The sequence below is a fragment of the Schistocerca piceifrons genome, chromosome 2 (assembly GCF_021461385.2).
Source record: "Schistocerca piceifrons isolate TAMUIC-IGC-003096 chromosome 2, iqSchPice1.1, whole genome shotgun sequence".
NCBI classification, from domain to species: domain Eukaryota; kingdom Metazoa; phylum Arthropoda; class Insecta; order Orthoptera; family Acrididae; genus Schistocerca; species Schistocerca piceifrons.
The window spans coordinates 385,367,294-385,392,757 of NC_060139.1; the positions used below are offsets into that span (position 1 = coordinate 385,367,294).

At 42.1% G+C, this 25,464-nt stretch overlaps 1 protein-coding gene across 1 annotated transcript in view; it reads right to left on the reverse strand.

The window, feature by feature from the left end:
• The window catches only part of LOC124775415 (serine/threonine-protein kinase Aurora-1-like), a 103,125-nt gene that overhangs the window by 33,520 nt on the left and 44,141 nt on the right, over nt 1–25,464 (reverse strand). The window contains 6 exon segments of the mRNA XM_047250248.1: nt 8,827–9,058; nt 9,459–9,617; nt 11,574–11,708; nt 20,917–21,020; nt 21,022–21,068; nt 21,071–21,108. Coding sequence (XP_047106204.1) covers nt 8,827–9,058; nt 9,459–9,617; nt 11,574–11,708; nt 20,917–21,020; nt 21,022–21,068; nt 21,071–21,108 — 715 coding nt within the window.

Sequence of the window (25,464 nt, forward strand, 5' to 3'; positions counted from 1 at the left end):
GTTTGCCATCATAGGATGACTGTTAAAAATGCGGAGAGCACGTCTGTGTGCGAATTGTATCACAGCATGCCTCAGTCCACCAAGGGACTGGGACACGACGTGGTAAAGAAGAAGTGCAAGGAATGGAATGTTCTGCAGCAGTAAGGATAATGTTGGTGAGATAGTCCACCTGGTCATCACTACTGGAGAAATCCTGTCCTTCGATAGTCGCCAGGGAGGAGTAAAGCTGCCATTCAGCCTTAGTAAGCTGCCATTTGGGCATGCACGTGGATGGGATAGGAGTCAGCAAACAGGAAGCACATGGGAAATGGTCACTTGAATAGGTGTCTGAAAGAACAGACCACTCAAGACGATGGGCAAGCTGGCCAGTGCACAAGGATTGGTCCAAATAGGAATAGGTGTGCAAGGAGTCGGAAAGGAAAGTGGGTGCTCCAGTGTTAAGGCAGAAGAGGTTAAGAAAGTCACCCAAGAGGGCACCTCTCTGACAGGTCCTGGGAGAACCTCAGAGGGGATAAAGCACATTAAATTCACCGAGTAGCAAATATGTAGGGGGGGGGTTGGTAGCTGCCCAATAAGCTGCAGGAAGTTTGCCATGGTGACATCGAATGACGGAGATACACAAATGGTACAGAGGGAAAAAGTCAGGTGGGGAAGGAAAAGGCAAACTGCAACAGCTTGAAGATGGGTAGTCAGGGAGATGGGTTGACTACGAATATCATCTGTAGGAGCAGCATGAAGCCCCCATGAGATGGAATGAAGACCTCAGGGGGAAGGTCAAAACGAATTGGTAAGTAATGTGAAAGCTCAAAGTAGATATGAGGGTGCAATTTCGTTTCCTGAAGGCAGAGTACAAGGGTATGCTGCAATGCTAAAAGCAGCCGTAAATCCTCTCTGTGAGACCAAAGGCTGCATACGTTCTATTGGAGGACAGTCATTATGAGGAAGAGATGTAGGGGTGTCAACTCAGCAGCTGCCAAGTGACAGCCAGTGCAGAGTCGCTACTATAGGGCACAGAAGCAGGAGGATCCTGCTTCATGGGGTGCACAGAAGCATCGGCTTGTGTGGTCAGTCCATGGAGCCCAGTTAGCTAAAAAACGGTTGGTGGTGTGCACCGGCACGACAGACGACTGCCGGGCTAAGGTACAATTTGGCGACACCGTCGAACAGCATCTTCGAGTTGACAAAAGAGAAGACCATTTGCCTTTCGTGGACTACTTCGAGCCTTTCGTGTTGGAGGAAGACTCTTGTGTTGTTTGGCTGGAGGGACAGAGGAAATCTTCACAGGAGTACTCCTGTCCTTTGCTGCCTACTGGTTGCGTAGCTGGTGGCTTTGCTCCTTGAGGTGAGAGTTTGATCTTTGTTGCACAGTGGGACGCCAGGATGGCAATGCTACCTTGACACTGCATGATTTCAACCTCAGACCTGAATTTGAGGTCGCATGTCTGCGTGGCCATGTCCTTTGTGGAGCGAGGGGTAACAAGAACAGAACTACAGGTGCCAGATGGGAGAACACAGGGTTTGAAACTAGACAGTAACTTGCGAACTACTGTGTAAGGCACTTTTTCCTTTACCCGAATCTCTGACACTCTGCTCATCAAGATACACGGGACAATCCTGAGAGGCGGCAGCATGGCCGCCATTGCAGTTGATACAGCGGGGAGGAGGTGGCGGACAATCGCCCTCGTGTGCATCCCTACCACAGGTCACATCTTTGGCTGGGTGTCGACCAGACGTTCTAGTGTGGTTGAAACGATGACACTGGAAGCAGCGCATCGTGTTTGCAATGTACGGCCAGACTGTGTTAATTTCATACCCTGCTTTGATCTTGGATGGCAGCACTACTCTATCGGAGGTGAGGAAAGGAGTGCGGGTGGGCACTAAGGAAGAATCTACCTTTCTCATTATATGATGGACGGCAATGACACCCTGATCAGAGAGGTAAGATTGGAATTTGGCCTCTGTTAGACCATCGAGCAACCTGGTGTAAATTACACCATGGAAAGAATTCAAAGTTCTATGGGCCTGAACACGAACAGGGAAGCCGTGGAGAAGTGAGGCAGTAAGCAGTAATTGTGCTTGACAATCAGAAGCAGTCTGCAAAAGCAAAGTGCCATCCTGTAAATGAGAGAAGGATTTCACAGGACTGGTAACTGCATCAACACCTTTCTGAATAATAAGACGAATAATGAGACGAGGAATCGTGATGCTGCGGGAAGGGTCTTTGAATCATTAGCCTCATTATGTTTACAATGATTGAGAAGATGACTGACTCATTATGAGAAAATCTCCATCATTGCCAGCATCTTCGATGGCACACTCCTTCCAACTAGGGGCTCCTTTCACAAGGGGGTGCACCTGCCTTAGGTGATTGTTAACAGATCAGGTCACACCTCCTGAACATCTGACAGAGGGACCAATCGGCAATTTGGGAAGGTTGCAGAACCTTCTTGGCAGCAGGATGTTGAGATGAGTGAGGAGTCAATGGTTGTGAGGTCTGGGTAAATAAAAAAAATCTTCACAAGTAGGCTCAGTTTTGAAAGTCCGGGTATTCAATTTTGGGGTCTGTGATTTAGCAGGAGCCGATGAAGGTTGAGCCTTAGAGTGAGCGGGTGATAGTGGGGAGGTTGAACGGGCAACCCTTGGGCTGGCCGAACTGATGACGGGCACTACAGGTAAGACAACAAGTCTGCGTGGTTATCTCCTTAGTAGGTCAAGGAGAGGCGAGAACGCTGCTATATTTACCCACTGTGAGCACAGTGAGCTTTCTACTGCCAAGTAACAAGCAGCAAAGGTAAACACCTTTTCCTTCACTCTGGTTTCCTGAATAATTCGTTCATCTTTAAAAATAGGGCAATTTCTGTAGGAAGCAGCATGGTTGCCCATACAGTTGATGCAATGAGGGGATGGAGGTGGACAATCACCTTCAAGGGCATCCCTACCATAGGTAACGCACTTGGCCACATTTGAACATGACTGTCTGGTGTGATTAAACTGCCGACACTAATAGCAACTCGTAGGATTGGGGATGTAAGGGCGAACTGAAATTACCTCATATCTCACTGTAATGTTGGATGGAAGTTGAAATACGTCAAATGTCAAGAAGGGAGTACAGGTCAGTAGCAGTTCTTTGTCAACCCTTTTCATGAATATGTACGGCCATTAAGCCCTGATCAGACAGTAATTTTGAATGTCCTCGTTGGATAATCCATCCAGTGAATGGGTATAAACCGCCCTGCACGATGAATTTAAAGTACGGTGTGCTTCCACCTGGACAGGGAAGATGTGTAGCAGTGTAGTTAGAAGCAATTTTTGTGTCTGGAAGGCACTGCGTTTCTAACAAGTTGCCATTTCATAAACAGGAACAAGACTTTACAGGACCTGCAACTGCATCGACACCTTTCTGAATATTGAAAGGGTTGACTGTGGAGAAGTCTTTACCTTCGTTGGACCGAGAAACAACTAGGAACTTTGGCACTGACAGAAGAAATGTCAGTGGTCGACACTCTTCTAGTCATCTCTTGTGGGCAGAAGTTTAAGAAGAAACCGTTGCGAAAGTATCCCCATGATCATCTGCATCTCCGATGGCATGCATGGGGGCCCACAAGCTCAGGGTCCCGTGCTTGCCATGTACGTATCCACGGAAGACTTGGGATGGTTAGCTTCCTTTATCTATGAGTATGCCCTGCGTTACTATTATTCTGACCTCCTCAGTGACAGAGCTGAAAATTTGATAGGTGACCAGAAAGTTTCCATATACAGACTGAAGCAGTGGCTGAAAATTTGTACCAAGGCTGGGGATACTATCTCTCTACCATTCCACTCTCGAACAGCGCACGGGAAAAACGAACACCTAAACCTTTCTGTTCGAGCTCTGATTTCTCTATTTTAGTTTGATGATCATTCCTACATATGTAGGTTGGGCTCAACAAAATATTTTTGCATTCGGAAGAGAAAGTTGGTGGCTGAAATTTCGTAAATAGATCTCGCTGCGACGAAAAACGTCTTTGCTGTAATGACTTTCATCCCATTTCGCATATCATATCTGCCACACTCTCTCCCCTACTAAGTGATAATACAAAACGAGCTGCCATTTTTTGCACCCTTTCGATGTCCTCCGTCAATCCCACCTGCTAAGGATACCACACCGCAGAGCAATATTCTAACAGAGGACGAACGAGTGTAGTATAAGCTGTCTCTTTAGTGGACTTGTTGCATCTTCTAAGTGTCCTGTCAATGAAACGCAACCTTTGGCTCGCCTTCCCCACAATATTATCTATGTGGCCTTTCCAACTGAAGTTGTTCGTAATTTTAACACCCAGGTACTTAGTTGAATTGACAGCCTTGAGAATTGTACTATTTATCAAGTAATCGAATTCCAACAGATTTATTTTGGAACTCATGTGGATCACCTCACACTTTTCGTTATTTAGCGTCAACTGCCACCTGCCACACCATACAGCAATCTTTTCTAAATCGCTTTGCAACTGATACTGGTCTTTGGATGACCTTACTAGACGGTAAATTACAGCATCATCTGTGAAAAACCTAAGAGAACTGCTCAGATTGTCACCCAAGGTCATTTATATAGATCAGGAACAGCAGAGGTCCCAGGATGCTTCCCTGGGGAACACCTGATATCACTTCAGTTTTACTCGATTTTCCGTCTATTACTACGAACTGCGACCTTCCCGACAGGAAATCACGAATCCAGTTGCAGAACTGAGATGATACCCCATAGGCCCGCAGCTTGATTAGAAGTCGCTTGTGAGGAATGGTGTCAAAAGCTTTCCAGAAATCTAGAAATACGGAATCAACTTGAGATCCCCTGTCAATAGCGGCCATTACTTCGTGCGAATAAAGAGCTAGCTGCGTTGCACAAGAACGATGTTTTCTGAAACCATGCTGATTACGTATCAATAGATCGTTCCCTTCGAGGTGATTCATAATGTTTGAATACAGTATATACTCCAAAACCATACTGCAAACCGATGTCAATGATATAGGTCTGTAGTTCGATGGATTACTCCTATTGCCCTTCTTAAACACTGGTGCGACCTGCGCAATTTTCCAATCTGTAGGTACAAATCTATCGGTGAGCAAACGGTTGTATGTGATTGCTAAGTAGGGAGCTATTGTATCAGCGTAATCTGAAAGGAACCTAGTCGGTATACGATCTGGACCTGAAGCCTTGCCCGTATCAAGCGATTTGAGTTGTTTCACAACCCCTAAGGTATCTACTTTTAAGAAACTCATGCTAGCAGCTGTTTGTGTTTCAAATTTTGGAATATTCCATTCATCTTCCCTGGTGATGGAATTTCGAAAAACTGCGTTCAATAACTCCGCTTTAGCGGCACAGTCGTCGGTAACAGTACCATCGGCACTGCGCAGTGAATGTATTGACTGCATCTTGCCGCTTGTGTACTTTACATACAACCACAATTTCTTCGGATTTTCTACCAAATTTCGAGACAATGTTTCGTTGTGGAACCTATTAAAGGCATCTCGCATTGAAGTCCGTGCCAAATTTCGCGCGTCTGTAAATTTTAGCCAATCTTCGGGATTTCGCGTTCTTCTGAACTTCGCATGCTTTTTCTGTTGCCTCTGCAACAGCGTTCGGACCTGTTTTGTGTACCACGGGGGATCAATTCCATCTCTTGCCAATTTATGAGGTATGAATCTCTCAACTGCTGTTGCTACTATATCTTTGAATTTGAGCCACATTTCGTCTACATTTGCATAGTCAGTTCGGAAGGAATGGAGATTGTCTCTTAGGAAGGCTTCTAGTGACACTTTATCCGCTTTTTTAAATAAAATTATTTTGCGTTTGTTTCTGGTGGATTTGGAAGAAACAGTATTGAGCCTAGCTACAACGACCTTGTGATCACTAATCCCTGTATCAGTTATGATGCTCTCTATCAGCTCTGGATTGTTTGTGGCTAAGAGGTCAAGTGTGTTTTCGCAACCATTTACAATTCGCGTGGGTTCGTGGACTAACTGCTCGAAATAATTTTCGGAGAAAGCGTTTAGGACAATCTTGGAAGATGTTTTCTGCCTACCACCGGTTTGAACAAGTATTTTTGCCAACATATCGAGGGAAGGTTGAAGTCCCCAACAACTATAACCATATGAGTGGGGTATTTATTTGTTACGAGACTCAAATTTTCTCTGAACTGTTCAGCAACTATATCATCGGAGTCTGGGGGTCGGTAGACGGAGACAATTATTAACTTAGTTCGGCTGTTAAGTATAACCTCCACCCATACCAATTCGCACGGAGTATCTACTTCGACTTCACTACAAGATAAACCACTACTGACAGACACAAAAACTCCACCACCAATTCTGCCTAATCTATCTTTCCTGAACACCATCTGAGACTTTGTAAAAATTTCTGCAGAAATTATTTCAGGCGTTAGCCAGCTTTCTGTACCTATAATGATTTTAGCTCCTGTGCTTTCTATTAGCGCTTGAAGTTCAGAGACTTTCCCAGCACAACTACAACAATGTACAACTACAATTCAGACTGTTCCTTGATCCAAGCACGTCCTGTATTTGTCATGCACCCTTTGAGATTGCAGCCCACCCCGTACTTTCCCGAGACCTTCCAACCTAAAAAACCGCCCAGTCCACGCCACACAGCCTCCGCTACCCGTGTATCCGCCAGCTGAGTGTAGTTAACTCCTGACCTATTCAGCGGAACCCGAAACCCCACCACCCTATGGCGCAAGTCAAGGAATCTGCAGCCAACACGGTCGCAAAACCGCCTGAGCCTCTGATTCAGACCCTCCACCCGGCTCTGCACCAAACGCCCGCAGTCGGTTCTGTCAACAATGCTGCAGATGGTGAGCTCTGCCTTCATCTCGTAAGCAAGACCGGCAGCCTTCACCAAATCAGATAGTCGCTAATCCAGAGAGAATTTCCTCAGATCCAAAGCGACACACGTCATTAGTGCCGACATGTGCCACCACCTGCAGCACCTTCCGACAGTACTGGACACCACAAAGCCTTTTTAAAGCACTGGAGGTGTGATGTTTGTAGGGGAGAGATCAGGACTACAGGGGAGGTGCTGAAGTGTCCCAGTGTCAAGTGCACAGCCTCTCAGATTGACCGGCATCTTGGGTCGAATCGCATTAGTACATTAAGTTGTACACACCTGCACAATGATGGCTTTAGACAGACATTGCCCTATACACATTCTTGATTCTCTAATGGATGTTTACCAGTGTGTGTCCTTCAGCAGCCACGAAAAGAATAATACTGCTAATATTACGTTCGTCCTGTTTGGAAGCTTTTGGTAATAGTGTCACCTTAGTTCACATTTCCGCATTTACTGCACACACGTTGGAAAAGACAAATGTCACACTAATCCCTTCCCTAGAAGTCTGTGCTTAAATACCTTCATCAGAATCGTGCTCCATTGTATATATGTTGCAGCAATGCCCACAAACAAACTTTTTGATTGCTCCTAACAGAAGCAGTAAACACATTTACATTGATAGTAACATCTGACAGCATGTGAAAAAGTGGCATGTGATTGGTGTTGCTTATATGGGCAGCAAATAGTTACATTTTACTTTCACCACATGATGTTGATAAGTAAATTATGTTTCATCCAGACCGTGGAAGTCACTGAGCTAGCATTATCATGCGGTGTAGCACGAGACCTGCTGCTATCATCAACAACATTGTCGTCATCCACCAGCCTGTTTGCTCTGAAATCCTGTCATGCATCTGAAATATTCCTCATTATCTCCAGCACCAGCTTTTGGATAATTTCTCTATCTGGAAGCCTTCATTACATTCCACTCAAATAGTAAAGAACTTTCGACTCTGATCCATGAAACTTTCCCCGTTTTGGTACACACGAATAACTGGCTTTTTTTTGTTTATTCATTTGAGCCCATCACAAACATTTGCTTCTCTGATGCCTAATTTTCTTCCTCCTGCACAGGTGTGTGTTACATCTGCTTCAGTAACCACCATTAACATAAAAAATAGAGCATTGTTGTCTACGTGAACCAAATATGAGCAGCAAACTCGTACATCCACAATTCTTTACAATCACTGTTGTGATTTGTCTCTATGATCTATTGCTATACTTTACTGTTCTGACAATACTAATGATCTAAGCAAACAATTACAGGAACAGGTTGTTCTCTTGGGCCCCTATTGCTGAATCAGCAGAAATCTGATCACCTCGGCCACACAGTGAGCACCATTTGTTGCCAATCTACAAAATCAACAGTGCTGTGGAGTAGTAGCCACTTTAGTACAGTTGTTAAAGCTTGTGCTTCATTTGCTGTGCCACGTTTCAAGTGTTCTGTGAAAACTCTCGCCTACTGTAGAAATGTATACTATTGTTAATTTGTCGATTTATTACGTCACTTCTGTTCTACTATGATTCTGGCAACCTGTAGTTTAAGCATGGTATTTGCTCATAAAAAAGCAGGTTGCATTGCCATGGCTGGCAGCCTAATTAAACTTGCTACCCAACCCCACACCAGAATTATCCTAGTGCTCAAGTTTGTGCCACTGCTCCCCCCCCCCCCCCCCCCAAAATGCAATTAAAATCTGCATGTGACCTGCACTACCAAATCTTGGCTTACAACCCCAAAATTAAGCTATTTTAGATAGTAAAAATGTTGACCTCAGTAACAACAGCATAACCTACAAACTGAAGATGGCCACACATTTTTCAAAAGACGAATCTGGAGGAAAATTCATCTGGTGAAAAGCGTATTATCAAAGATTTCCTAAGGTGCTACTTATTTCCTGTCAGCAGGTAAGTATAATCATATAAAAATGGCTTGAATGTACAATACATACCTTACTTATTAGATCCTTAGCCAAATCAGATACGTGGTCTGGTATTTTATATTTGACTTCTCGTATCAGACTGTATGTTTTTTTTGAAGAATCTGTTTCAAAAGGTGGTTTCCCAACAAGAAATTCATAACAGAGGACACCTATGCACCAGTTATCTACATTATGATCATAAGGCTTTCCTTCTACCATCTCCGGGGGCAGATAGTCCAGGGTGCCACACATCGTCTTTCGCCTAGGACAAAAAGAAAATGTTTTAACATCAGAAAGTGATCATCAATTACTGTCCAACAATACCTAAAGGCAAAGCAATGATTACACAAAAAACAAATATGGTAATGTACTCTCAACAGTGAGTGAGGCCAGTAACTATCCTCTTAACTCAAAAATGGAAATATTCAGAAATCAATGAAAGTATGTAACATGAACCTCATTGCATTCAAAGGAATTCTTTGTACTGTTCTTAAGTGTTCAAAAATTACCACTCGAAATGGCTGCCAATGTTCTAGACTAATTGAGGTCAGGAATGATGAGCTATTGTTACACCCAGACTATGTATGCTACGGAGGCAAAATAACATGCAGAGTAATAATCACAATGAACAATTTAAATGAATGCTGAAGTGAGATACTAACCGATTGCTTGGTGCGTGTACAGACCAACCAAAGTCGGCCATTTTTATTTTATCATCGGAAGTGAGGAGCAGATTTTCAGGCTTTATATCACGATGAATTACATTATTTTCATGGCAGTACTGCAAAGCGTTTGCAACCTGGTACATGTATCTTGCCGCTCTGAAAATTGAGGAAAACATTAAGGAGTATCAAAGGACCGAAAACCGATACCATAGACCAAAATACTAAAACATCACTGAACTAGGAACAGAGCACTCAAAATTAACTCTAAAAACGTGAATAATGTGGAAATCTGCAATCTGATGACTGCTACCATCTGAACCACTAGTGCAGTTGTATGTACCAGCACTAATTACTATGTCAAAACCGGCAGGTTTACAAAGGACAGGGCACAGTTCGGCCTAGAGAAATAAATAAGGGAAAAGAGTAATGTTGAGGTAGACAGAAAACTTATCCAGGAGTGATAGAAGTATCACAACATAAAGTTTATTCTTTAGTTTGGTGTTGGCAAAGGAATTAGAGTGAAAACACTGCTCGAACAATAAGAAAAAAATCATCATGAACTACCAGCAGAATTTGTCGTAGCAAAGTGAAGAACAGCAACTTTATGACTCATCAGATTCCACGAATAAGCTACAATCATCTCCTATAGTCCAAATGGAGTTAAGATAGTGACACTGCCAATTACTACATATCTCTAAGAGGAAATAGGTGAAGGTGAGACAGAAAACTTACTATAATCTTCGACTCTAATGCTGTAAAGTCAAGGGGTAGACAATGGATGAATTACAACGTACACAACAAAATATATGGTAAAAAGATGGCCCACTTTTTTTAATACTTTAGGTATTAGTGCCCTCATACTTTCATAATTTGGCGGTACCTGAATCGGAATCATGACTGGAAGAAAGAAACCAACTACAAAGAAGAAAATTTCTTCTTTAACTGAAATCATTTCTAGTACAGAAAAGCAGGCATCAGCATAGCAACGCTCCTCCTCTTCCTCCTTCAGCACAAGTGCAAAATGGAGGAAAGAAAATGTGGATGGTGCACCTTTGCAAATGTTCCGTGGGTGGAAAGCATCCAGAAAAGTTCAGATATTTTCTTTTGTCTGTGAAAGAACATTCAGAATAGCTTTTGTAATAGCCGGGGGTGAATGACCATTAGGGTGGATGGTGGAACTGAGCTCTTTGTCAGGAAGCTAGTGGTACACTCCAGGGCAGTATAGCAGTGCAGCAGCAGATGGAAGCCTGGTAGTCACCTGACGTGTAAACATGAGAGCATCATTTTTAGAACACAACAGATCACAGTTCAGTGGAGAGCCTGTGACCATCGTACGTTGGCTGGGGCGAGGTAGCACACACAGGATTGAGATAAGTATATGACTGACTTGGTACATATGTACCGTGTATTTGTAAACATTTTTCATGGGGTCTTGCCACTGTAGATGTTGATTTTAGCCTTTGACTATGCCTATTTAGGCAAGCTGTTTTATATTTGTTCTAAAGAAGGCGTGGTTACTCACACTGAAACCTACGTAAACACCAGGTAGTTTGTGCAATCGAGGCGGATTTCATAATTATTTCGATACTTACGATTGCTGACGTGCTGCAATGCTGAAAGTTCTTAACGTCTGAGTGGCTCTGTTCTGGCCCACTTCCATGGTCTGTTGCATTAGCTGCATTTACTGAGCCAAGTCAAAAAATGGTGGTGGTGTTACACTTTGTTTTAAATCTAAGTATGTTTCAGATCGAAGACAAATACATCTGAAAGAGCTTATACAGTTTTCCTGTTTCAATTCAGTAATTTGCGGTTTTTCTGTCAGTCTGCCAAAGTGCACAAAATAGTGCCAATATATATGGTGTAAATTAACTCGGGTCTTTATGACCCCAGTGGTAGAAACAAACAAAAAATTCTGGTAGCTCGAGGGTAAACTTTATGTTTTATAAACATTCTCCATCTCCCTCTGGTAGACTATTTCAATCATGTAATAATAATACCACTTTAATATGTGCAAAAAAGGAGAGAGAGAGAGAGAGAGAGAGAGAGAGAGAGAGAGAGAGAGAGAGAGAGAGAGAGATAATCCAATACTATGTCCTGATGAAAGAAACTTACACAGGTTCGGAGAAACGTCCATTTGGGCACGCACGAAGTACTTTGTACAATTCTCCTTTAGCAGCGAACTCTAAAATTAAATATATCTTCCTCTCATCATAGAAGTATGTGTAAAGCTGTAGGATGTGAGGATGCCTGCAGAGGGGAAAAAGACAAAAACAACACATTACAATGAGCTTTATCTGAAGCAAGCACACTTTTTTGGTGGCTCTAGAAACAAGTTAATAATGACGGTGACTAACTTACTAGTTAAATAATTTCATTTATAGTTGGTGTTAATGATGAAACTGATAATTTCTGCAGTTTTAACTCCTTAATGCATGAATAAATTTCTCGATGAAAGAAAAAAAAAAAAAATCAAAAATCGTGGTGCTGTAGTGATACCTGAAACACTCAGGAGAATGCGGCACTTGCAGTAGTGAAGAATCAGCATCTATCACCACTGGCATTCAAAAACAGTTAACCTTCCAGTTATTAGCACAGCATTGGCGTGACATGAATTCACGACACCCAGCATTATGGGTTTTAATGATAAAGTTAATTCTTAGATTTGGTATGTATTGTTTAACACTTTAAAAAACAAAACTGTAGCAAATTAACACTGCTATATAGTTGAGGCAGCGAACATCTCAAAAGCAAACATCCATCATTTTCCAAGCATTCCATCATGAAAACCCTTCAATGCTGTGATCTGAATCAAGATACACATTATTAAACTGAACAGTAACATGAACTGTGAAAGTGCCAATTTGGGGGTGGGGGGTCACAGGATCAAATTCCTAATTAATCATGAACATTTTCATGTCTGTCTATAATATAGGCTTCACTTTTTCAACAATGTGAGATGTCACCAGGAGTGATACACACTTTGGACTGACAGTCCCCTTTCCCAGGTTGGGACCCTGTGGTCATGTAAGTGGCACCTCCCATGGAATTCTGTCTGTCATCACTTTCTTTTAAATTTAACACAATTTGAGTTACAAGCGTTATTAGTCAGCGAATCTTTTCTTGCCTGAAAGTAGCCTAATAAGTCAAACTTGTACTAAATGGTCAGCGAAAGGAAGTGCTAACCCTCAATTCAGCAATGACTAGTCAGATCTTACTGTGTTATCTGATTCACCAAATGCTGGTAACAAGTAGCCCCATACCTGCACCACTAAAAAGTAGTACGTAACACACTTTTTTCCTTATTGTATTTATGTTCTTTTCTCTGAAGTCAATCGAACATATAAAACTTAAAAATCCAAAATGTGTGCTTGTGGGTTCAGTACGTGGTGTGTGTGATGGTTTCCTAGCTTACGCGCATTGATATCAAGTGTAGCTGCCTTTGATTATTTAAATACAGTTTTCATTAAATTTATACAAAATTTATTGTGTCACTGAAATACAATGCCTCTGCCAGCAATAGGTACATCCAAACATATTACCACAAACATTTTCAGTCTGATACTTTATCATCATTCATTAAATAGCTATTAATTTTACAAGATTTTCAATCACAGTTTTCTTCATGCTAATGAAACTATTTTCCACTGTAGTGATACAAAAGTGGTATTGGAATGTTCAGGAAGTCACAGTTCAAATACTGTCCACAAGCAGTAGCACCACCACAGTTATATTGTTTGCCCAAAATATACATGGAAGGCAATTGTGACCTATTACAGTGTGGCACAGAGAAACAGGAACTTTTGAAGTTTATGTTGGCATCTCTGTAGATGTTCAACACGTGGTAGGAAAACTCCCAACTGTCGACCAGTAACTGACATTTACTTGCAAAGGAGCAATATGTAGTGAGTAGTTGCCATGAGCACATATAACCCCCATGGCAAGTTTGACAGCTTCACAGTGTTTCAGCATCACTATGTGCTCCCAACTCAGGGTCTCATTCTTTCTTCGCATACAGTCAAAACCTGCGTTTGTACATTTGAAGAGACTGCATCAACTATGGAAAAAAAAGGGTCCAGTGAGCACATATTGACTGTACATACGCCAGAAAGCATTACTGCTGTCCAAGTTGCAGTGGTAAGGAGTCCTCATTGTTCAGGGCAAAAAGTTGTACTGTCATTGATGTTCAGCTTTCAATCTCATTGTTACAAGCATCAAATGGTTCTAGGTATAAAACCTAATGATTCTGTACTGCAAGTACAATTTTGTGAAAACCTGTTGACTAAAATCAATGAGGATGCTAACTTCATGGAAAATTTTTTGGATGTCCGATGAAGCTCATTTTCACACAAGTTGAATGATACATGAATAAGCGAAACACGCATTATTAGGTACAAACAAATCCTGCTGCACTTCATCACTGTCCATTACACAGCGCTCAAGTTACTGCAGGGCATGCAGTGTCACAGCTTGAGACAATAAACCTTACTTCTTTTAAGATGAATGCTCTGTTGTCAGAGTGATGTCTCAATGCTGAAATATACAACAGATATTCTGGCTCCTAGGTTCCAACCTCTTGCAAATCTTGACTTTCAGAGCACACCTGTTTCAGCAGGATGGATCCACTTCACAAGCCGCCTGACTATAGCTGCAGTGAAATTTTTGTTTGTGGGATTGCATAATTTCAAGGCATCCTGTTGTCACTTGGCCGCAATGGTCTCCACCTCGCAGTTTGTGATTGTTTTAAGAAGAAATCTAAAGCGTGTTGTGTACCATACTGAACCAGCAAACACTGCCCAGCTCAAGACTCAGATTGAAGAAATTATTGTTGAACACCCTGGAGACATTAAATTTTTCTGTGCAGTGCAAAATCTACAGAATGTGTCACAAAATGGACAGTTCATAAATGAATAGTTTTTAGAAAGTCGTGTCTAATGAAATTTACATTCTTTTAGAACACTCATTTCAGTATCAAAGTTTCATAAATTTCCTTTATTTTTCTTATACGACTCCTAATTTTAACAATGTAGGGAAAGACAGATTGCTACTTACCGTAAGGAAGACATGTCAAGTTGTGGACAGGCACAATTAAAAAAACACACAAAGCTTTCAGCCACAGCCTCCCCCCCCCCCCCCCCCCCACACACACACACACACACACACACACACACACACACACACACACGCCAACTCCAGCATCTCAGGCCAGAAAGCAAATATAACATTGGATGCAAGTGGCAATCTTGAGGGGGGCGAGGAAGGGATAGCAGTGTACAGGTGGGGAGAGAGGAATGCTGGTTGGTGGAGTGTGCAGGGACTAGACTGCCAACAGGTACAGTGACAGGAGGTTCTGGGGCCGGGAGGTGGAAAAAATAAGCAAAAAAGGAGAGGTGTGGGGAAAGACTGGCAGATGCATTGGCAGAGGACTGCAAATAAACAGGATAGGCGATGAGAATGAGGAGACTATGATGGGGTGAAAACTGTTGGGTGGGACAGTATGTTACCATAGGTTGAGGCCAGGCGCAGAGAATGTGTCTTAAGGATAACTCCAATCTGTACAGTTCAGAAAAGCTGGTGTCGGAGGGGAGCATCCATGTGGCTTGGTAGTGAAATAGTCATTTAAATCAATTGTGTTATGTTCAGCTGCATGTTGTGCCACAGGGTGGTCTACTTTGCTCTTTGCTACAGTTTGGCAGTAGCTGTTCATGCTGGTTGGTAGTCATATCAACATAAAAAGCTGTGCAATGATTGCAGCAGAGCTGGTAAACAACATGATTGCTTTCACAGACCGTGGCCCAGTCCCTGATGGGGTAGAATAAACCTGTGACAGGTCTGGAACTGGAAGTGCTGGGTGGGTGGATTGGATAGGTTTTGCGCCTGGGTGCTGCGTTGCAGGTAGGATGATGCCAGGATTTTTTAAATGTTGTAAATGGCTGTTCTTTCTCCTACAGAAAGGTTAGTGTTCTGAGGAACAGACCTGGGAAAGGATGGTGAGGCTACATTGGAGGTAAGGAATTCCTGGAAGGAGTGGTTGGGTGGAGTGGTAGGGGAGTGGGCGATCAAAGTTGTATGGTGATATGAACTGAACTGGAAGAGGTGGGTTCAATGTCGGAATTAGAGTGATTTTTGTTGTAGGGATTGGTGACAAAAAAGTGCATCCTTGGTAGAGATTGGGGGAAGTAGAGAAGGTCTTTGACAAGTCCAGCATGGTTAAATTTTTGTGTAGGGTTTAAGGTGAGGCATTTGGATATAACAAACTTCTGTGAGGTTGAGGTTAACAACAGTGTTATGGGATATTTTTGCTCTGGAGTTGGTGGAGAGTTGGTAGGGAGTTTTGGAGGTGTGGCAAGTTGAAAAGGTCAGCTAGGCAGGGTTTAGCTGCTGTGAGCAATGGATGAGGAAGAACACTTTGGGTACGATAGGGGTTGGATAGTGGTGTCTTAAAGTGACAGTAGGATGTCTGCAGGTTGGATAACTTGTGGAAGTGGTATCTGAAATGCTCCTCTGGGTGATGGACAGCAAGAGATTCAATTTCAGAGATGTGATGCATGGAGTAGGGATTGCAGAGTAGTAGTATCTTGTAGAGGAAGCAGAGGTAGTTCTGGAATGTCTGTACCAGGTTTGTGGGTGGCCAGGGATTGGTGTAACCTGGAAAGGTGTAGGTCATTGTGAAAGGAGGGGTGGGATCCACAGAAAGGAATTTTTACAGTTAGGCTATTTGGAGGGATTAAATGGTTTAGGCAGCATTTAAGGAACAGGACCTCAGGCTGGGTTTTAGCCAAGGGATACTTTTCTGAAATGGTGCAGAAAGATGGAGCAAAGGTACATAGTGGCAGGGATGGCGTAAAGGAATGGGCAAAATATGTGTTGATGGTTGTGAGAGGAGCTGGATAAGCAAAAAGATGCACAAAGATAAGTAAAAATACCTAAAGACACACAGAAGCATCCAAAGATACAGATATGTAAAAATACGCAAAAGTATGCGAAACCACAAAAATATGCACAAATATGTTGAAAACCTACAGAGACGTGGGTGAAAAGGAATTATTAGGTATGGCAGTGTGTGTGTGTGTGTGTGTGTGTGTGTGTGTGTGTGTGTGTGTGTTTTTTTGCAATAACTGAAGAGGGAGGGGGATGGGTAAGGTTGAGGATCAAAGTTCGTGTGGTATGGGGAGATATTGAAAACAGAGCACTACAGTACGTCAGGATGAGGGATGACGTGGGATCAATGGAGTAAATATAACAATCCACACGGTCACTGAGTCTGTGCTGTGCACAGATGATCAGTGATACATTGTGGCTCGGAAGTAAATGCAGTTTGGAGGGTGGTACATAAACATAGGAAAAAAGAGAAAGAACGGACACTGAGAAGAGTAATGCTGTAGAGAAAAGTAACAAAGGAAAATGTCACAGGGCTGCAAGATGGATGAAAGCCATTCAGCAAAAATCTAACAATGAAAACGCCAGGTAGGAATATCAATAACTTACGAAAAGACAGACTGCTTCTCACCATAAAGAAGACGCGTCAAGTTGCAGACAGGCACAATTAAGGCACTTACATAAGACTAACACACACACACACACACACACACACACACACACACACACACACACAAGCCACTAACGCCAGCATCTCTGGCCAGAATGCAACATCATGTCAGATGCAAGCAGCAATCTTGAGAGGACAAGGAAAGGATAGTAGCGTATGAGTGGGGAAAGAGTGACAAACACTGTCTGATGGAGTGTGTAGAGACTAGGCCACCAATAGGTGGCTGTGTCAGGAGGTTGTAGGGCAGGGAAGAGGGATAAAGAAAGAGCAAGAAAGGAAAGCAGCAGGGAAATAAGAAGAAAGAATAGCCACACACAACCTCAAAACAAATCCTGACCGTGTCATCCTACTTGCAAGACAAAGGGTCCATCACTGTTATAAATCACAGTGACTTCCTAGCGGAATGCCTCTGACAGCAACCTGACTTCCATCTATAAACTCCATCAGAGTGATCCCATCCCAGAAGTCCAACACAAACTCAAATCCCTGCTTAAAGTCTTAGGCCCTTCCCAAAACTCCTTCCCTGAATCCATTTCCCTCCTCAGCCCTATGACACCCCACACACCCACCTTCTACATGCTCTCCAAAATTCACACTCCCAACAATCCTGAACACCCCATTGTAGCTGGTTATTGCGTCCCCACTGAAAGACTTTTGACCAACACCTCCAACTAATTGCCCATAATCTGGCCTCCCATGTCAGAGAGACTAACCACTTCCTTCACTGACTCTTCACTCCCAAACTGTGGCCAATAGCAAAGTAGACCACCCCGTCGTGCAACACGCAGCTGAACGTAACACACTTGATTTAAATAACTGCTTCACTACCTGAGCCATGTAGATCCTTCCCTGTACCACCAGCTTTCCTTAACTGTGGACATGGGTGTCATCCTTACTACACATTCTCTGCAATTATCCCAGCCTCATCCTACGGCAACACACTGTCCCCACACCCTCCGCTCAACAAATTCAAGTCCCTCTGTCCTACCACTTCCTTCCCAATTTCTTCCCCCACCCTGTTTATTTTGCAGCCCTCTGCCAACACACCCACCAGTCTTTCCCCACTCCTCTCTTTTTTTTGTCTGTTTTTCCCCACCTCCCTGCCCCACAACCTCCTATCACTGCACCTGCTGGTGGTCTAGTCACACTTCAGGGTTCACCGACCTAGAAGAGAAATATGGTTTCAAATTTAATTTCTTTGAATCAACCAGAGGCAATGTTCAATCAGCAACGTGTACTGACAGTGTTCTCATTAATTATGCATATGAAGATGCGTGTAAATTTTGTCTAGATCTAGGTATTTCATATTGTGCATTATTCATTGAGCTGCCACTGACACACAGGAACAGTTCACATATGAGAACCCATATGAGCAGGAATGTCAGCAAAGAAAACTTGCTAATATTCAGTAAGCAGCTAAGAGGAAACATGGCCTTTTGATCATTGTAACTCAAGTGATGAAAACTAAGAAATTCCTAAATAGTTTTCTTGGTGTCTAATGAAACATTTCCACCTATACTTCGCAGCAATAAAATTACAAATTAAAGTGGATTACCCAGGGCATAAAAATTTCCAGTGTATGGAAAAGACAATTGCACAGAGAACTAAAATGTAATACAGATATTGATTTCATTGAATGTCAGACTCTATAAAACCATATTTAAACGAGTGGTCAAGGTGGCAAAACAACTGGCAAGTAACAGGCTAATTTTAAATCCATAAAAATAAGAAAGGCTGTGAGGCATTAAAGACTGTAACCAAGAAATTTCAAAAATTGACATCAATGGAAATGCTTCTGTAAGTCCAACTCTAATACCAGAGTACTTTAATGAATTCTTTATGAACGTAGCGAAGCCTGATGTAGATATAACAGATTATCACAACAAAGTAAACCCCCTTGGCTCTAGTGAAAACCCTGAAAACCTCACAAAATTCTTAAAAGTTTCTGTAGAGGATACAGAAAATGCTATTCTAACATTAAGAAACAGGTTGGGATGGAATACCCACCACAGTTATTAAAGCAGTACACAATAAAATTGCAGTCCCACTAGCTCGAATAATAAATCAATGTTTTTAAGAGGGCTGTTTCCCAGAGGTAACGAAATATGCTGAAGTCAAAACACTCTTGAAAAAGGGATCATGAGAGATCATGGGAAATTGTCATATTTCAATTCTCCCAGTCATATCTAAAACATTTTAAAAACTTCCTGTTGTCCAAATCCAAAACTTCATTAACAAAATATTCTGTTATTCTAAACAATCAATTTGGTTTTCAGCAGGGGAGAAACACCATAGATGCAGTCAACAGTTTCATTGAGAAAATAAGTACATCATTAGACAAGAGAAATAAAGTGGTAGGAATTTTATGCGACCTCACAAAGGCATTTTATTCTGTAAACCATGCATTGCTTATTTACAAACAAAAATATGGCACTGGTGGCAGGGCCCCACACTGGCTTACATCCTACTTATCAAACAGAAAGCAAAGAGTTACCATATCTTTAAATGGCACATAATATTTTTCTGACAAAAATATCTCAGGATGTTCCACAAGGTTCCATATTGGGCACAGTCCTATTTCTCTTCTGTCATTACATATCAGCTCACCACCAGTTCTGTTTGCAGATGATACTTCTGTCTTAGTTTAAGATTAGGATTCGGAAAAATTCCCAAATTTGTGATCAGTACCTTAGAAACTTGGTTTCGGCTAAATGGGTTGAATCTAAACATATCGAAGACGCACATGATGCAATTCAAAAGCGAACAGTCAAAATTTGAGCAGATTAAGATTGTTCACAACAACCAAGATATAGAAGAAGCTGACTCAGCCAAATTTGTACGTTTAAATGTAGATAAAAATTTGAGCTGGCAGGTACACATTGAATACCTAGCAAACAACAAACTTGGCAGCTTTGCATTTGCAATGCAAATATTATCAACAGCAACCGACATCGACACATGAAAAGTAGCACATACAAGCTACTTTTGAATCCATTATTAGGTATGGTTCTGTTTCTTGGGACAACTCAACAAACAGTGCAGATACTAAAAATACAGAAAAATCTTTCGAAATATGTGCACTGCTAATCATAAAGAACCAAGTCATCCATTACATAGAAAACTTAAAATATTAACTCTGCCAACCCTATACATGAATGAGATTATTATACTTTTGTACACCAGACATTAATTATTTGAGGGAAACTGTTCTGTCCATTCACATGATACTAGAAACAAACAAAATTTTATGTTCCCAACAACCACCCCAGACAATATGTTCAAGGACCTCAATACATGGGAATGAAAATTTGCAGTAAATTAAAAGGGAACAAGTTGATGCAGATGAATTTACCTCCACTTAAAAGAAAGCGTTAAGAGGTACTGACACTGAAATGTTATCACTCAGTGGATGAATTCAAGCAAGACAAACTGGTTGTTTGAGCTGGATACAATGTGTTAGGCTACATATTGCCAGGAATATCATTTTAATATTATTATTTACTGGTAGTGCTATTATTCATTAGTGTAAAAATCACTGAAACTGTATTATAAATTTTTGACATGCCTCCTGTATGCAAATCAAATGGATTGCAAATGTACATCATGAAATGAACAAAACAATTCACACAATTCAACTTTTTACTTACCACAAATTTATCAGGGCTAAGTAGCAAAACTTAAAAATAAATTAATGTTTTTTAGTTTGGTATCATTATAAGCTTCAGTTTCACTCTGAATACGTCACTATTGACATTTGTATATCTGAATGAGTTCTTTTTAAGCAATCCCATTTTTTGGAGTATGATGACAGTGTTTTTAAATTTACTAACTTAAGTGCCTCAGTATAAGCTCATCAGCAAAGTCAACACTTATTGTTTAGTACATTTACACAAAAACAGTACAGTGTACCTCAGATGGGTCTGTATCTCTATCTCTCTGAGAACTTGTCTTTCAACTCTGCCACGAACAATTTCTGATTTTAGCATTACTTTCAGGGCAATTATAGTCCCGGTTGGTCTTCTCTCTTGCCATGTACACATGTCCAAACTTCCCTTCACCGAGGGGCAGCCTATTTCGAAGTCATCAAGACACCATTCCTTCCTGTGGAAAATTACATTCCATAAACAAAATCTGAGAATAGTTTTTACATCATTTACTGTGTCATAATGAATGTAATAATGTTAAAATGCAATGAAACACATCAATAATGAAATAAGTTAAATGAAAATCACTATTTTTATCATGTGACATGTCAAAGTGTTTCCAACTGTCTTGATAAATCATAGCAATCTTTTAAATGATACACCATGCCATCTTAAAGCAACCTTAAACACAAGATGTGGATGGATGGAGAGGGTTATATGGGCGCATGACGGCAAGGTCTTCAGTGCCCGCTCAGTAACAGATTGAGATGGGTGTAAAGAAAAGACTCAGAACAGTAAGATAAAACAGAATGTAAAACACAGGTAACAAGTTTGGAAAAATACGTGCCTACCCACAAAGAAGTGTGGGAAGAAGCATGCCACCAGCAGTAAAACATGGACAACACGGGAAAACATGGTAGAGGGGAGCTAAAACAATATACCAAATGGAAGTGGCTGGCTGACCGCAAGGAAAAAAGGGAGGAGCCAGGCCACTTTGCAATACACTAAAACCTCCAGCCTAGAAGTTTAGGCTAGAGTCCAGACACATCACAAACTTTAAAACCCTAGACACACACATCTCATCATTAGCTAAAACACAGGGCAGATCCCCATCAACTTGTGCTTCTGTCCTTGCATCACGGTATAAAATGCAGTCTGTCAAATGTGGCGGACAGAGATGCGCACTCAACAAGCATCACAAAATGAGGGATCCTTCCGCCGTAATAGAAAGCTATGTGTGAGAGGACAGCACCCAATCCGAAGATGCTTGAGGGTAACTTCTTCCCGCCTGAGAAACCGGCAGGAGGAACGCCACAGCCGAGTTGTTGACTTCACCAACCACAGTTTATTGGCCGTCACCGCCAGCCATTCTTCCTCCTACAACTTCCATGCACTTCTTGTGGAGTGCAGAAATGACAGACTGCAAGGGAATAGGACACTGGGAAATAGGGAAGCGTCCGATCCTGCCCGTCTGCTTTGACCCATGACGTCACAAATATGGCGGAAACTACCATAAACCACAATTCCAATATGGCGCATACAAAGTCAGTACGTACACATTATGAGGACGAAAATACATCGGGGGGGGGGGGGGGGGGGGGGGGGGGGGAAACACACACACACACACACACACACACACACACACACTCACACACACACTCACACACACACTCACACACACACTCACACTTTCCACAAAAAGCCTAATGACACTAACGGGACAAGCACGGGAAATGGGGTGTTTTTGGGTGGGGGCAAACTAAATATAAACAAATTTAGTCACCCACACCCATACAAAACCACACACACACACCACACACACACACACACACACACACACACACACACACACAAACAAAAAAAACCGACATCACAAAACTCCCCAAATACCACAACTAAACACAATATCATCTGGAATCTGACACTTCCCTTGACCTATATAGCTCAACAGCAGCTCCCGATCCCATAAATTAGGATTAAACACTTCCCTTGGCCTATACAGCTCAAAAACATCTCCCGATACCAATATCAACATACACAGCCACACATTGGGATCGAACACTTCCCTTGATCTGCACACTGTTCATTTTATCCGTCATATCCATTCCTGAACAAAAATAACAAACCAATTAATTTTACTAAAATTACCACACACTGTACAGCGAACAACACTAAATTAACCTTCACACAAAATCGTTAACTCACTGAAACGAATTCCACTACAAACACAGCCGACACGCAAACAATTCTGGATAATGTGCAAAAGCAAACTGAGCCCATTACACCACACAAATGAAAACTTTTAACATACCACCAGAGAGCACAACGAACCACAACACGACATCTACAAACACGTCACACACACAAACCAAACTCCGCACCGTCATGACGTCACACACGACAACACCCTTACGTCACGGGGTCAAAGCCAACGCGTGGGATCAGACGCTTCTGTCGACCCCGGACACTGGATCACATCTTGCTCTCTGCAGGCCTCCTTGGCAGCCCGATCGGCCTGTTCATTGCCCCATATTCTGACATGACCAGGCACCCAGCAGAAGGGCATCTCCTTACCCCGCCGTTGGAGCAAGTACAGTTGGTCATATATCAGATGGACCATCTCCTCAGTTGGGTACAGATTCTGCAATGATTATAAGGCACTAAGAGAATCAGAGCAGAGGAGAAATCTATTGCCCCAAACACGATTCATCTGCACCAGTGCCCTCAGGATCACGTGGAGTTCGGCTGCGAAAACGGTATATTCATCAGGGAGGCAAATCCGGGTAACATGATCAGGGAACACTACAGACCAGCCAATGAAATTCTCCTGTTTGGAGTCATCAGTGTAAACGATGATAAAACCGTGATGCACATCAAAAAAAAAAAAAAACAGAGATTGGAATGTAAAATCTGGTGTACCATCTTTCTTAAAATTAGTGAAGTCTTAAAATAAGTCTGGGTTTCTGGAGGAGCCAAGGTGGAAATCTGCTCCAACTACGACGGAATACCACAACATAGCTCATATGCTTATTTGTGTGCTAGACCCTCTATGCTCAAGAAATTGAAAGAAAGTCACTGAACAAGATCATGGATTATGGGTATACCCGTAAATGTTTTAAGGAAACCTGGGTCAACAGAAGCGTCCGATCCCACCCGTCGGCTTTGACCCGTGACGTAAGGGTGGTGTTGTGTGTGACGTCATGACGGCGCGGAGTTTGGTTTGTGAGTGTGGTGTGTTTGTAGATGGCGTCGTCTCGTGGTTTGTTGTGCCCTCTGGTGGTATGTTCAGGGCTTTCGTTTGTGTGGTGTAATGGCTCAGTTTGGTCTTGCTCATTATACAGAATTGTTCGAGTGTTGGCTGTGTTTGTAGTGGAATTCGTTTCAGTGAGTTAACGATTTAGTGGTTTTGTGTGGAGGTTAATTTAGTGTTGTTCGCTGTAGGTCGTGTGGTAATTTTGAGTAAATTAATCGGTTGTTATTTTTGTTCAGGACTGAATATGAAGTATAAAAATTAATAGTGCGCGGTCTACGAGAAATGATGAGAAATACCCACGTTGAAGCTGATAAAGTTTTTTACAGCTTTGTTTATATTTAGTTTGTCCCCACCCAAAACCCCCAATTTCCCGCGCTTGTCCCGTTAGTGTCATTAGGCTTTTTGTGGAACGTGTGCGCGTTTGTTTTTCGATGTGTGTTCGTGTTTATAATGTGTACGTAACGACTTTAAATGCGCCATATTGGAATCGTGGTTTATGGTCGTTTCCGCCACATTTGTGACGTCATGGGTCAAAGCAGACAGGTGGGATCGGACGCTTCTGTCTTTTCGGAAACCTCAATCTGGGCGAATAAACAACTTCAGTCCTGTTCTTCTGAATGCAACTTCAGTGTCTTAACAACCAGGCCATCTTGCTCAGTTTGATAACCTGGGGCCAACAGAAATAGACAGCACTGCAAAGCTAATGATCTGATTATTGTTACACCACACAATTTCTCAGTAAGAACAATCACTATAAGTAGTACTGAAGTGAGACAACATTTTACTGACCCATTTTGGAATAAAGTGGTGGGAGTGGCTGTAACAAACTCCAAAGCGTACGATAGATGTAAAGAGCATAAGTGCTGTATTTTTCACAGAATTCAATAGGAAAGTTGTTACTTTGCTTCACTGTGGATTGTGAGCTTTTTTCAAGGATAAATCCTTGGAATACTCAAATGGACAAGGAATGTGTGAAATATTCAATTCAACAAATTAAAACATCACAATGAAAGGAAACAATGCCAGTGGCTACTATTAACTGTTCATAAACACTGGTAATCACCACAGAAACATCAGCTACCATCACAAACACTGTATGGTTTTACACACTAAGCATGGGACGCCATGATGTCAAGAAAATATCCAAACAGTTTTTAAGAAAACCATACTGAAATCACCTTTTTAGTTCGTGGCCTGTAAGAAATTAAAGACACAGGCAGTACTTTTTACATATCAATACATGAACCAGTACACAAAATGCATTGTAACACTCAGACTGAGTGAGTTGGAGGCAGTGGTTGGCACACTGGACTCTCATCTGGAAGGATGACGGTTCAAACCCGTGTCCAGTCACCCTGATTTAGGTTTCCCGTGATTTCCCTAAATCACTTCAGGTAAATGCCAGGATGATTCCTGTGAAACGGCATGACCAACTTCCTTCCCCATCCTTTCCTAATCCAATGGGATGGATAACCCCACTGTTTGGTCCCCTCCCCAAATCAACCAACAAACCCATCCACCCTCAGACTTGTCCATTTTCTAAGTTTTCACAATTTTCCT